The sequence below is a fragment of the Salmo salar genome, chromosome ssa09, assembly GCF_905237065.1.
Source record: "Salmo salar chromosome ssa09, Ssal_v3.1, whole genome shotgun sequence".
In the NCBI taxonomy this organism is placed as follows: domain Eukaryota; kingdom Metazoa; phylum Chordata; class Actinopteri; order Salmoniformes; family Salmonidae; genus Salmo; species Salmo salar.
In genome coordinates this window covers 66,822,452-66,835,987 of record NC_059450.1, presented here as the reverse complement: position 1 = coordinate 66,835,987, position 13,536 = coordinate 66,822,452, and the positions used below count along the sequence as shown (strand labels likewise).

General features: G+C 45.6%; 1 protein-coding gene across 1 annotated transcript; it reads right to left on the bottom strand.

Moving 5' to 3' along the window:
• Window positions 1–2,532: 2,532 nt before the first annotated feature.
• On the bottom strand, window positions 2,533–11,371 carry LOC106611654 (zinc-binding protein A33). Its single transcript, XM_014212093.2, has 6 exons — window positions 10,779–11,371; window positions 10,012–10,107; window positions 8,277–8,510; window positions 7,972–7,994; window positions 6,799–6,914; window positions 2,533–6,570 (listed from the first exon to the last, which is right to left on the bottom strand). The coding sequence occupies exons 1-6, from the start codon at window positions 11,289–11,291 to the stop codon at window positions 6,005–6,007; spliced, it is 1,548 nt and encodes a 515-aa protein (XP_014067568.1). The 5' UTR covers window positions 11,292–11,371; the 3' UTR covers window positions 2,533–6,004.
• Between the last annotated feature and the right edge of the window lie 2,165 nt (window positions 11,372–13,536).

Below are 13,536 nucleotides of genomic sequence, written 5' to 3'. Positions count from 1 at the left end.
AATTATGGTAAAAACATCCAGAGAGACACTGGGGGTTTAAAATAGAGGGAAGTAGTTTAAGGTGTCAGGGGCCCTGAGAAAATAATTATGAGAATTAGACAGGTAGTTCAAGGTGGTGGTGGGGGGGGGGGGGACCAAGTAGCAGGACCAAGTTCAGGAGTATTTTTATTTTTATTTATTTCACCTTTATTTAACCAGGTAGGCAAGTTGAGAACAAGTTCTCATTTACAATTGCGACCTGGCCAAGATAAAGCAAAGCAGTTCGACAACATACAAAAACACAGAGTTACACATGGAGTAAAACAACATACAATCAATGATGCAGTAGAATAAAAAAAAAAAAAAGAAAAAAAAAAGAAAATAATAATAATAATAATAAAAAAATAAGACTATATACAATGTGAGCAATTGATGTGAGATAAGGGAGGTAAAGGCAAAAAAATGCCATGGTGGCAAAGTGAATAAAGTATAGCAAGAAAAACACTGGAATGTCCAGAGGTGAGGTGATTTGGGCCTGATTTGGGCCTCTCTGATGGTTATGGGATCCAGGTTTAGTGGTGTGAGGCTCTGAATGACATTTATTAAACACTGGAAATGTCTCTGAAATGATACCCAAGGTTGTTTATTCTTCCAATCATAAAACAAAGTCCTCTCATTGATCCCAGAGATCTACCTGTAAGCCTATGACAAGATTTTACAGAGAATGAGAGATGGAGGGAAGAAAGGAGAGAGGGAGGTGAGGGATGGATGGATAAACAGTCATGCAAAACGGAAGGCTCGTGTTACTGCATGTAGATTAGCCTCGGAGTGATATCTCATTACAGATACTACAGACAGAGGAACTAGATGAACCTTCATAATTCATGTGTTTGTTAATTAAAGAAGGGATAGACAATGAACTCACGATGGGCCCGATTCAGACCTCAGATAAGTAGACTTAATGGACTTAAGTCATGGACTTAAGTTTTTTTTTTTAACTTAAGTACATGTTAAGTCAACTTATTTCTAGTCTGAATATGAATTTATAATAGTTTAGTGCCCCTTCTGAGGATACAATAGTCCCTTTTCCAGTACATAACACACTGACGTCACGCACATAAACTCAACAAAAAAGGAAATGGCCCTTTTTCAGGACCCTGTCTTTCAAAGATAATTCATAAAAATCTAAGTAACTTCACAGATCTTCGTTGTAAAGGGTTAAAACACTGTTTCCCATGCTTGTTCAATGAACCATAAAAAATTAATGAACATGCACCTGTGGAACGGTCGTTAAGACACTAACAGCTTACAGACATTAGGCAATTAAGGTCACAGTTATGAAAACTTAGAGGCCTTTCAACTGACTCTGAAAAACAGCAAAAGAAAGATGCCCAGGGTCCCTGCTCATCTGCATGAACATGCCTTAGGCATGCTGAAAGGAGGCATGAGGACTGCAGATGTGGCCAGGGCAATAAATTGCAATGTCCATACTGTGAGATGCCTAAGACTGCGCTACAGGGAGACAGGACGGACAGCTGATCATCCTCGCAGTGGCAGATCACGTGTAACAACACCTGCACAGGATCGGTACATCCGAACATCACAGCTACGGGACAGGTACAGGATGGCAACAACAACTGCCCGAGTTACACCAGGAACGCACAATCCCTCCATCAGTGCTCAGACTGTCCGCAATAGGCTGAGAGAGGCTGGACTGAGGGTTTGTAGGCCTGTTGTAAGGCAGGTCCTCACCAGACATCACCGGCAATAACGTCGCCTATGGGCACAAACCCACCGTCTCTGGACCAGACAGGACTGGCAAAAACTGCTCTTCACTGACAAGTCGCGGTTTTGTCTCAACAGGGGTGATGGTCGGATTCGCGTTTATCGTCAAAGAATGAGTGTTACACCGAGGCCTATACTCTGGAGCAGGATCGATTTGGAGGTGGAGGGTCCGTCATGGCCTATGGCGGTGTGTCACAGCATCATTGGACTGAGCTTGTTGTCATTGCAGGCAATCTCAATGCTGTGCGTTACAGTGAAGACATCCTCCTCCCTCATGTGGTACCCTTCCTGCAGGTTCATCCTGACATGACCCTCCAGCATGACAATCCCACCAGCCATACTGCTTGTTCTGTGCATGATTTCCTGCAAGACAGGAATGTCAGTGTTCTGCCATGGCCAACGAAGAGCCCGGATCTCAATCCCATTGAGCACGTCTGAGACCTGTTGGATCGGAGGGTGAGGGCTATGGCCATTCCCCCCAGAAATGTCCGGGAACTTGCAGGTGTCTTGGTGGAAGAGTGGGGTAACATCACACAGCAAGAACTGGCAAATCTGGTGCAGTCCATGAGGAGGAGATGCACTGCAGCTGGTGGCCACACCAGATACTGACTGTTACTTTTGATTTTGACCCCCCCTTTGTTCAGGGACACATTATTCCGTTTCTGTTAGTCACATGTCTGTGGAACTTGTTCAGTTTATGTCTCAGTTGTTGAATATTATGTTCATACAAATATTTACACATGTTAAGTTTGCTGAAAATCAACACAGTTGACAGTGAGAGGACGTTTATTTTTTTGCTGAGTTTATGTGCACGACTCTTGGCGGCAGAGAGAAAGTCATCGCCATCTGCGCCCATTCAACATAGTCTAGATTTATGTTTTTATTACTTCTAAATAAAATAACTTTTTAGGGTTCTCATACGCTTACAATGATGTTTTGATTCTCGCTTGAACGGTCGCTAAGATTATATTCCGTTGTGATCTTTGCAAAATAACTTTTTTGGATGCAACAGTTGTTAGCTAGAATGCTAACTCTAATTGATATAGGCTGTAGCAAAAGCTAGCCAAGAGCCATTTGGCTGGTTGGATTTGAAGTGTTTTTAAGTATTATGCAGTTGATTTACAATGATGACACAAACATTAAGCATGACATTCAAATAAGCCTTAAAATTCTATTATAATCCATAAGAACTTCCACTTGTTCTGATACCAACTTGCGCACATCGCCCTCGTGCAGCAATGTTTGAAAACACAGACAGGGGTATATAGCCTGTGTTATGTTGTAATAGACTTGTAATACCACATGTATAAATGATGTAATACACAAGCGTATACATGTCCAGCACCAAATATTGAAAGTATTTAACAGATTTCTTATTTTTTCATATCGTACTGTGGTATAGGCTGGTAGCTCCTCGCGTATCAAGCTTAAAGTGTCAGAGATAGAAGGCTGAAACAATGTCTGGGTTATAATCCTAACACACAACACACACTTCCCGCTAATACACACCACACTCACCTGTTCCTGCTCACACACACCGTACACACAGAGACACACATGATCAGGTGGTTCTCTCTCAGTAACTCAGCCCCACCTTGACCCTCTGCACTAATCTGAACCCCTTTCTGACCTGTTAGTTCTACCCAAAATAATTGATCAGGGATTATGGATTTGAATCAATGATTTCTTAAGTGCAGCTCTTAATCTTTTAAAGCTCATTCTCCTTTGTGGTCACCAGCGTGAGAATGAAGTATAGGGTGGACACTGTTTGAACGCCCTCCAGTGGACTGAAAGAGAACAACAGTCTTAATGCACCAGAGTCAAGTTCCAACGGCAGCCAGACAGTTCAATATCTGCATGTTCCCGAACAACAATTTGTGCGATCGATCTGTAGAACGACTACACTGTGGAGGTAATGCAACACATTTTTATTATCGATGACACAAGATGACGCCGACAGACACAGTCACCCTGTTACTCGCTCCTAGACGTTGTCAGTCATCACTAGCCAGCATCCGGCCCAGGGCCCTGCCATGAACCTAAGACACTGTTACTAGCTGGCTACCACCCGGTACTCTACCCTGCACCTTAGAGACTGCTGCCCTATGTACATAGTCATTGAGCACTGGTCACTTTAATAATGTTTACAAACTGTTTAACCCACTTTATATGTATGCTGAACAAAAATATAAAACGCAACATGCAACAATTTCAACATTTTTGCTGAGTTACAATTCATATAAGGAAATCACTTAATAAATTCATTAGGCCCTAATCTATGGATTTCACATGACTGGGCAGGGGAGCAGCTATGGGTGGGCCTGGTGTGTCTATACACACCATTATACTGTATATAATGGTGTGTATAGACAGTATGGACAGTATATGAATAGAAAAGGTGTGGACAGCAGTAGTTATATAGGATGAGCCTTGACTAGAATACAGTATATACATATGAAGTGGGTAAAACAGTATGCAAACATTATTAAAGTGACCAGTGTTGAATGACTCTATGTACATAGGGCAGCAGTCTCTAAGGTGCAGGGTGGAGTACTGGGTGGTACCTGGCAAGAACAGTGACTAAGGCTAATGGTGACTGTTTAACAGTCTGATGGCCTGGAGATAAAAGCTGTTTATCAGTCTCTCGGTCCCAGCTTTAATCCGCCTGTACAGTCTCCACCTTCTAGACGGTAGCGGGGTGAACAGGCCGTGGCTCAGGTGGCTGAGGTTCTTGATGATCTTCTTGGCCTTCCTGTGACACCTGGTGCTGTAGGAAGTCTAGGATCCAGTTGCACGGGGGGGGACCCAGGGCTCTGAGCTTAGTGATGAGCTTGGAGGGCATTATGGTGTTGAAGGCTGAGCTGTAGTCGATGAACAGCCTTCTTACATGGGTATTTCTCTTGTCCAGGGCTGTATGCAGTGTAATGGCAATTGCGTCGTCCGTCGATCTGTTGGGGCGGTAGGCGAATTGTAGTGGATCTAGGGTGCCGGGTAAGGTGATATGATCCTTACCTAGCCTCTCAAAGCATTTCACAATGACAGAAGTGAGTGCTATGGGGCGACAAGTCATTTAATTCGTTCAGTTACCTTCGCTTTCTTGGGTACAGGAACAAGGGTGGACATCTTGAAGAGAGTGGGGACAACAGACTGGAATATGGAGAGATGTAATGTCTGTAAACACTCCAGCCAGTTTGTCTGCACATGCTATGAGAACACGGCTTGGGATGCCGTCTGGGCCGGCAACCTGGGCCGGCAACGCTTAAATGTCTTACACACATCGGCCACGGAGAACGAGAGCACACAGTCCCCGTGAGCGTCAAGGGCCTGCGTCAGTGGCTCGATGTTGTTTTCCTGGAAGCGGGCGAAGGTGTTTAGCTTGTCCGAAAGCGAGGTGTCGGTGTCCGTGACGTGGCTGGCTTTCCCTTTATAATTTGTGATTATCATCTCATCTTTGAGCTGTTGAATTGCGACCATAGCTGGTCTCTTTATACACGTCCATGTACCCAGTCACCTTGTCGTGGTTAAATGTAGTGGTTCGCGCCTTCAGTTTTGCGCGAATGCTGCCATCTATCCGCGGTTTTGGTTTGGATAAGTTCTAATCGTCACAGTGGGAACAACATCCTTAATGCACTTCCTGATGAACCCAGTCACCGAAGTGTATACGTCGATACTATTCTCAAAGGCGACCGGGAACATTTTCCAGTCTGCGTGATCAAAACAATCTTGAAGCATAGATTCTGATTGGTCACACCAACAGACCTTACCACAGGTGCTTCTTGCTTAAGTTTCTGCATATAGGTGGGGAGGAGCAGAATGGAGGTGTGATCTGATTTGCCGATGTATATACTCCCGTTATTAAAATGTAAAATACACTGTAAAACACTGTAACCTTACTATATATACACTTTATATAAATATAGTACGAAATTGTAATTTCATTCTTTGGCCATGTCCTTTTGTAAGGGAAAGAATGTCATGTTTAAGGTGCTTTTCAATTCGTTTTTCCATGTGGAGTCCTCTGGCATGTGCTCTCTTTAAACACAAAACACCCATATATTCCATGGAAACATAACATATTTACAGGAAATGTTCATAAATGACAAAACTGTGAACAATAGTAAAGTGTTAGTACATTAGTGAATAGGATGATGACATTGCAGTTTCTCTCACAGGTTCTCTACATTGTTCTACTTTCTTGTCTTTGGTTCTCAGTGTTCTCTGACAGTTCTTAACAGGTCTCTCAAACCTCCGGGTCCGGGCTAATAATAATAAGAGGGTCACGGTTTCTCCCTTTGATGATTGGCCAGGGGTTGAAGTAGGGGAACACCGGCTCTGTGAACGTGGCGTCGGAGAACGTGAACAGGTGACTCATATCCCCTGCGTCGTAAAACGCCACCACACCCCTCCCGTAGTCAAGGTACACCCCTACCCTCCTGGGGGGTCGAGGGGGGTGCAACAGGCTCTCCTCGTGGTTGGTGCAGGCCTCGTACTCGCTCCCTCCCCGCCCCTCTCTTAACACCAGGGTCCAGAAGCCGTCGTCGGGACACAGGCTAATCTCATCCTTCCTGTTGACCGAGGCGGCCGCCACCCCCAGCCCCCAGGCCGTCTTGGTGCCCACCTCAACCACCCAGTAGTGTTGCCCTGAGGTGAGGGCCTGGCTTCCCAGGACAATGTTGTAGCGCGTGAAGCGCTCAGGGTTGTTGGGCAGGTTGGGCTGGATGTCCCCGACACTGACCTGGGTGCAGCACGTGGACACCCACAGCCTGGGGTAGGCAGTGTCTGGGTTTAGAGTCACCGCTGTCACACCTGGGGAAGAGACAGAGGAATTGAAATACGATAGAAAGGACAGGCTGTATGCGGTCAACATACTGGTGTGGTTGGATACTGTCAGGTGACAGTCAGGCTTGATAGAATGCAATCAGATGGATCCTGTGGTGGAATGTTGTCAGATATGTGAGAGCTGTGGTCTAATGGAGTCAAGTGTCGACCATACGTGGTCCGGTGTGGTCTAACTCAATTTTGCTGTGGTTGTACCTGGCTGAAGGACAGCGTTCATCCTCCTCCAGGTGCGGTACTGCAGTGGTCCCAGGAACTCCCCCTCCGGCAGATCCACAGACACCTCCAGGGGTCGCTCAAACATAATCTCCGCTCTGAGAGAGAGAGACGGAGGAAGAGAGAGGGAGTTTCTTTTCAGAGTTCCCAGTTGTCTTGAACGCACTGAAGTCTGAGATTTTCGAGCGCCCGGTTGTTTTGAACACAGCCTTAGTCTCAGCGGAAGGAGGGAGAGAGCAGCAGAGGGTCCGCCTCTCCCGGTCCCTGCTCTCTCCTTCCTTTCCACTGGTGCGAATGACCAGAGAGGGGACACCGTCATCCACCTGATGGTGAAACTCGAGTCGCACCGCATCTGCCTCAATCATGCACAAATTCATGTTGTTCCTAACGACAGAGAATGTGAAATATTCCTAGATGTTAAAATAGACAGACGAGCTGCTAATAATAATAAAAATGCAGGGCTATCAATAGGTCTTCACTTGGCTACTCATTCGTTGCAGCTGCAGCGCAAGAGGAAGTACGGAAAAGCGTGTTTTATGTTTTGTAATAGTGTTGAATAAAACCAGTGTTGACAGTGCTGAATATTGTTGTTTACATGAACTCACTCATTAAACAGCAGCTCTTTGCTATATTCTTTGACAGTCTCTATCTGGTCATGGTTTTAAAAGTTATTGAATCTTATGTAGGCTAGTATCAAACTTTGCTGTGGATGGGGTCATGGACGTTCTCGCTATCCGATTGGCCAACGCAGTAGCCGTACTCAATTTAGCCACAGATCTCCCGTTCTGGCAGGTCGGCCGAAGTTTGTCTTTTCAGACAAATTAAATGGTTCAGAATGGGAACACTTTGCCTACCCGGTGTGCAGGGCTTCTGAATCAAGTGCACCTACTGCCAACAGCGCAACACAAATATTTAAAAAAAGGATCGCAAGCCTTTATCATTGGCTTTTCCATAAAAATGTTTGGTGATCGACTAGGAATGCCTTGAAGATCGTCCGGTTGGCGACCACTGCCTTACAGTATGAATAAATAATATTGAAAAAGTGCGAGGGACATTGGGTTATTGTTTGTTTTTTTAATCATGTGAAGTCATGTGGATATTGCACAGCTCTATGAACTGTAGCATCAGATAAGAACCATGGATTCTTTTACTTACCCTCCGATAAAATCCTTGATTCCCTGAAAGAAAGAATAACAACGATGAGGCCCTGCTGAGAAATCCACACACTTATCTCCTCAAAAACCCTCTACTTTATTATGAATTTTTCTTCAACCCTTTCTGTTTTCGTTTTCACTCTCCCTCTATTTCTTTACCCCCCCACCCTTAAACCCTCTCCCTTCCTCCTCTACAATCTATATTTTCTCCCTTTTTTTCCTCTATCCATTACAGTCCTTTTCTCTTTCCCCCTCTCTCCACTCCTTTTCTTTCCCCTCCCTCCCTCCTCTCCTCTCTCATCTCACCCGGAGTTGTGCTGGGTTCTCATTCTCTCGGAGTTTGACGCGGAGCTGGTCGGCAGTTTGCTCTAACTGGCCAATTTGCTCTGTTGTGTGTTTGACGACCTCCTCCAATTGGTTGAGCCTCTTTTCCTTCTCCCGCTGCAGTCTCTCCTTCACTCTCTCCTCCTCCTGGAGAAGGAACTCCCTCAGGCGTCCAAACTCTGCACTCACCTGCTCCTCTATGTCCCCAGCATGCTCCTAACGTAGGGAAGGACAGAGAAAAATAGAAACGTAACAGACTGGGTTGGAATCCATCTTTAGAGACTGTGTTAGCCCACTGAGCTTTAGTCAAGGGGTTAGCTCTGGGAGCTAACACAAGCTTGTTTTTATTTTATTTCAACTTTAAAGGATACAAATAAGTCAATTAAGAAGAAATTCTTATTTACAATGACAGGCTGTCAAGAATTGGCGACAGCAGTGATATAAAACAATGCAAAAAACAAAGACATCACGAGACACAATGAGACAGACACACGGCAACAGACACACGGCAACAGCACATTCAGTGATAATGGAGGCAGGAGATAAACACATTGATTCAAATCTCATGATTCAAATCTCATGATTCAAATCTCATGATTCAAATCTCAGTTCTCAGAAACGGTCACTAGTCACATGAACACCTAACCATCTCCGCTGAATAGAAGACACACACACACACACACACAGCAACATGCAGACACACAGTAACACACACAAACATTTGCCACATCGGTCACGTGGTTGCTAGATCGTTGACACACATCCTTGCTCATACCCACTTCCTGTTCCCCAGAGAGACAGAGGGAAGTGAAAGAACAAGTGATTGGAGGAGAGAAAGTGTTTCAGCGTGTGACAGACACAGACACACAGGGCATGCCTCCTTAATGGGGTCCCGATGTCTGTGCTGTGCTCATCTTAAACGCAGGCCTCCACCGACATCGTACACATTCGGTATCTACCTCACACGCACACACTGTAGAGCCCGAACATTTCATATTCACCTCACAAAGCCTTGTGAGGTGAAGCCTGTGTCAGAACAGAGAGGGAGAGGCCTGGGACAATCCTACTTTTTATCATTGATCTTATCAGTACTAACTAAGGCATGTATTTTATGTAATTCTGTGTGTGTTTACATTAGGGGTGTGATAATGTGTGTGTGTGTGTGTGTGTGTGTGTGTGTGTGTGTGTGTGTGTGTGTGTGTGTGTGTGTGTGTGTGTGTGTGTGTGTGTGTGTGTGTGTGTGTGTGTGTGTGTGTGTGTGTGTGTGTGTGTCTGCACTGTGCCTGAGAGAAAGAATGGGTAATCCCGAAATCAGAGTCATAATCTCAGTGTCATTGTGCATTAAAAACACTCACAACAGTCCAATAATGATGTTACACCTGTAACAACGTAATCACACTGACAAACCCTGTGTAATTAAACTCATTTGAATGTGCCTGGGTGAGACAACGCACTGGACTGCTGACTGGCCACTAGAAATGTTTCAGGGATGATGGGCACTGTAAACGAGAAGCCTCTCGCTGACAGCATGCACGCACACCCGCACACACACACACACACACACACACACACACACACACACACACACACACACACACACACACACACACACACACCCGCACACACACACACACACACACACCCGCACGCACACCCGCACACACACACACCCGCACACACACACACACACACACACACACACAGTCTGTCAGTATACCTTGATGAGCATGATCTTGTTGTTGGTCTGGACCTGATAGAGAGAAGCCTGTTCAGTCTGGATCATTACTCTCTCCAGGGCTATGGACAGCTTGTCCTGCAGAAGAGGAAGAAGAAAAACAGCTCACACACACAGCTTGAAGTTATGTGAGTTGAACTGATAAAGTTTTTTCCGTTATACAGAGATTCATTGAATTAGGCCTAACACCCTTGTCAATTTAAGATGTACTGTTTTGGATCCTTTGTAGTCTGACAACAAGCTTAATGTGAGTCATATGACCAGAGGGCCTTTCCAACCAACTGGCTTCATTTTAACAAGTTACCCAAATGAACCCCCGAAAGTTACAATGTAGATGGGTAAGATTTGTGAAAACAGTGTGGTGACAGGTATGTCACCAAATATCCAAAACAAATATAAAAGGTTAAATATGTCTGGGAACGAAGGCCTGACACCAGCACGAGGAATTCCTCTCGAGCTCCAAGTATAGGCTACATCAACACTGACTTGAGTGTCTGCATATGTCTTGCACTCTAGCATTAAATACTCAATTATCTTGGGTCCACATTTATCTTACAAGACTTATTAAAATATCTTACTGAATAGTAACTTTGTGAACTTTGCTCAGTTTGAGATTTGTGGACAGGTTCTGCCACAATTTATCCATTCCAATACGTCAGGTCCCTGTGACATTGATGTAGGAACCCGGCTAATTTATATGTATTCCAAACACCTACATAGGTAGATACATAAATACAGAATAGTGTTACCTTGTAGTTCTCGAACGCCTCGTTGATGGGGATGACATTGTGCGTCTTGTGGTCTCGGGACATCCCGCACACCAGGCAGATCGCAAGCTGATCATCCTCACAGAATAGCTTCAACTTCTCCTCGTGCTCCTCGCACAGGTCTGACTCGAGGCGCGGAGAAAAATCGGTGAAACTGAACCCGGAGCTGGGCATAATGCCCCCCTGTTGCCGTTCTTCAGTATCCTCCTGTGAGCTCTCCTGGTCCCCGGGTTTCCCATCCATGGCTCGAGCTCTCCTCACGCTGTCCACGACGTTACACAGAAGAGAGTTGGGGCGCAGCTTCGGAGCGCATGCCTTTCGGCACTTCGGGCAGGTCGGGTGTTCATCGCACTTGGCCTCCCAGCACTGCGTAATGCACACGCGACAGAAGTGGTGTCCGCACTCGAGGATCACCGGCTCACGGAAGAGCTCGAGGCACACTGGACAGGTGAGCTCGCTATGGAGCTCCTCAAGCGTGCTGGCGTCAGTAGCCATTCCGAGCCGTCTGCATACTGAAAGGATAGGGGGTTGCGCTCAGAAAGTAGCTGACTGCTGCACAGGAAAAAGTTCACTCTTCCGTATGTGAGAGGGCGACAAGGGTGCGGTCTGTCTGAGACAGTAGAGTGCAAATCAAATCAACGTTTATTGGTCGTGTACACAGTTTTGCGTGTGCAGCGAAATGCTTGTTTCGAGATCCAACAATGCAGAAATATCGAGCAATACAATAACAATACACACATAATCCAAAATAAATGAAGATATATCAGAATGAGCAACGTCAGAGTCCGGAATGTAAATACATATATTCTCAGTTTATTAGGTACACCCCCCTGGAGCCATGAAGGGATGCACCCGGTCAACAACAATGTTCATATATACGAGGTCCTTGATGATCTTCTTGGCCTTCCTGTGACACCTGGTGTGCCGATGTCCAGGAGGGCAGGCATTGTGCCCCCGATAATGCGTTGTGTTGACCACACCACCCTCTGGAGAGCCCTGCAGTTGTGGGAGGTGCAGTTGCAGTACCAGGCGGTGATACAGCCCGACAGAATGCTCTCGATGCTGCATCTGTTGAAGTTTGTGAGGGTCTTAGGGGCCAAGCCTAATTTCTTCAGCCTCCTGAGGTTGAAGAGGTGCTGCTGCGCCTTCTTCACCATGCTGTCAGTGTGAAGGGACCATTTGAGGTCCTCGTGATGTGTACGCTGAGGAACTTGAAGCTTTTGACCCTCTCCACTGCGGCTCCGTCGGTGTGGATGGAAGACGGGGGCTGCTCTCTCTGCTGTCTCCTGTAGTCCATGATCAGCTCCCTTGTTTTGTTGACGTTGAAGGAGAGGTTATTCTCCTGGTACCACTCCACCAGGTCTGTCACCTCCTTTCTGTAGGCGGTCTTGTCATTGTTGGTAATCAGGTCTACCACTTTGTCAGCAAACATGATGATTGCGTTAGAGATGTGCATGGCCACGCAGTCATGGGTAAACAGGGAGCACAGGAAGGGGAAGTCTAAGACCCAGTTGCACAGGGAGGGGTTCAGACCCAGGGCTTAGTGATGAGATTGGAGGCCACTATGGTGTTGAATGCTGAGCTGTAGTCGATGAAAAGCATTATTACATAGGTATTCCTCTTGTCCAGGTGGGATAGGGCCGTGTGCAGTGCGATGGTGATTGCATTGACCTGGATCTGTTGGGGCAGTATGTACGAGCCTCACCTTTTCAAGGCAGTGTTCTGGGAACATTGCATCTACATGTCCACAGAGCCCCGTGGGCAGAGGCGTAGAGAACCAGGTATTGCTCTGGCCCAGTTCCATTTAGGTTCCTGGCTCCTACTTTTAAGCACCCCCTGAAGCACTGTTTATTATCTATGCATAGTCATTTTACCTCTACCTACATGTACATATTACCTCGACTAACCTGTGCCCCCGCACATTGACTCTGTACTGGTACCCCTGTATATAGCCTCACTACTGTTATTTTATTGTTGGTCTTTAATTATTATAAAAATATTTTTTCAATTTCCTTTTTTATTACAATTTTTTACAGTTTATTTGAGTAGATAGTTTCTTAACACTTATTTTTCTTGAAACTGCATTGTTGGTTAAGGGCTTGTAAGTCAGCATTTCACTGTAAGGTAGACACCGGTTGTATTCGGCGCGTGTGACAAATAACATTTGATTTGGTTTGAAATCTAAAAGGACTAGATAGGTGAAATCAAATGTATGCTTGAATATTAATGAAGTTGTATTTGAGGGATGGGTGGCGCCATAGTGTTATAGGAGCTGCATAAATGTAGTGTAGGCCTAACTGTAATAATGTCATGTAAGTGTATCAGAGGGGTCTGTGACGAGGCTTTAAACCAGGTGTTGTCCAGAGGGTTTGAAACGTTCCAGAACACTGCCTTGAAAATGTGAGGCTCGTACATGAGTCAGCACTCTGATTAAAGGCTTTAAACTTAAAGGCCCAGTGCATTCAAAAACGGGATTGTCCTGTGTTTTATATACACTGAGTATACCAAACATTAGGAACACCTTCCTAATATTGAGCTGCATCCCCCTCCCCCTTTTGCCATCAGAACAGGCTCAATTCGTTGAGGCATGGATTCTGGAAGGTGTCGAAAGCGTTCCACAGGGATGCTGGCCCATGTTGCAGTGCTTCCCACCGTTGTGTCAAGTTGGCTGGATGTCCTTTGGGTGGTGGACCATTCTTGATACACACAGAAAACTGTGAATTTAACAAGTGACATAAAT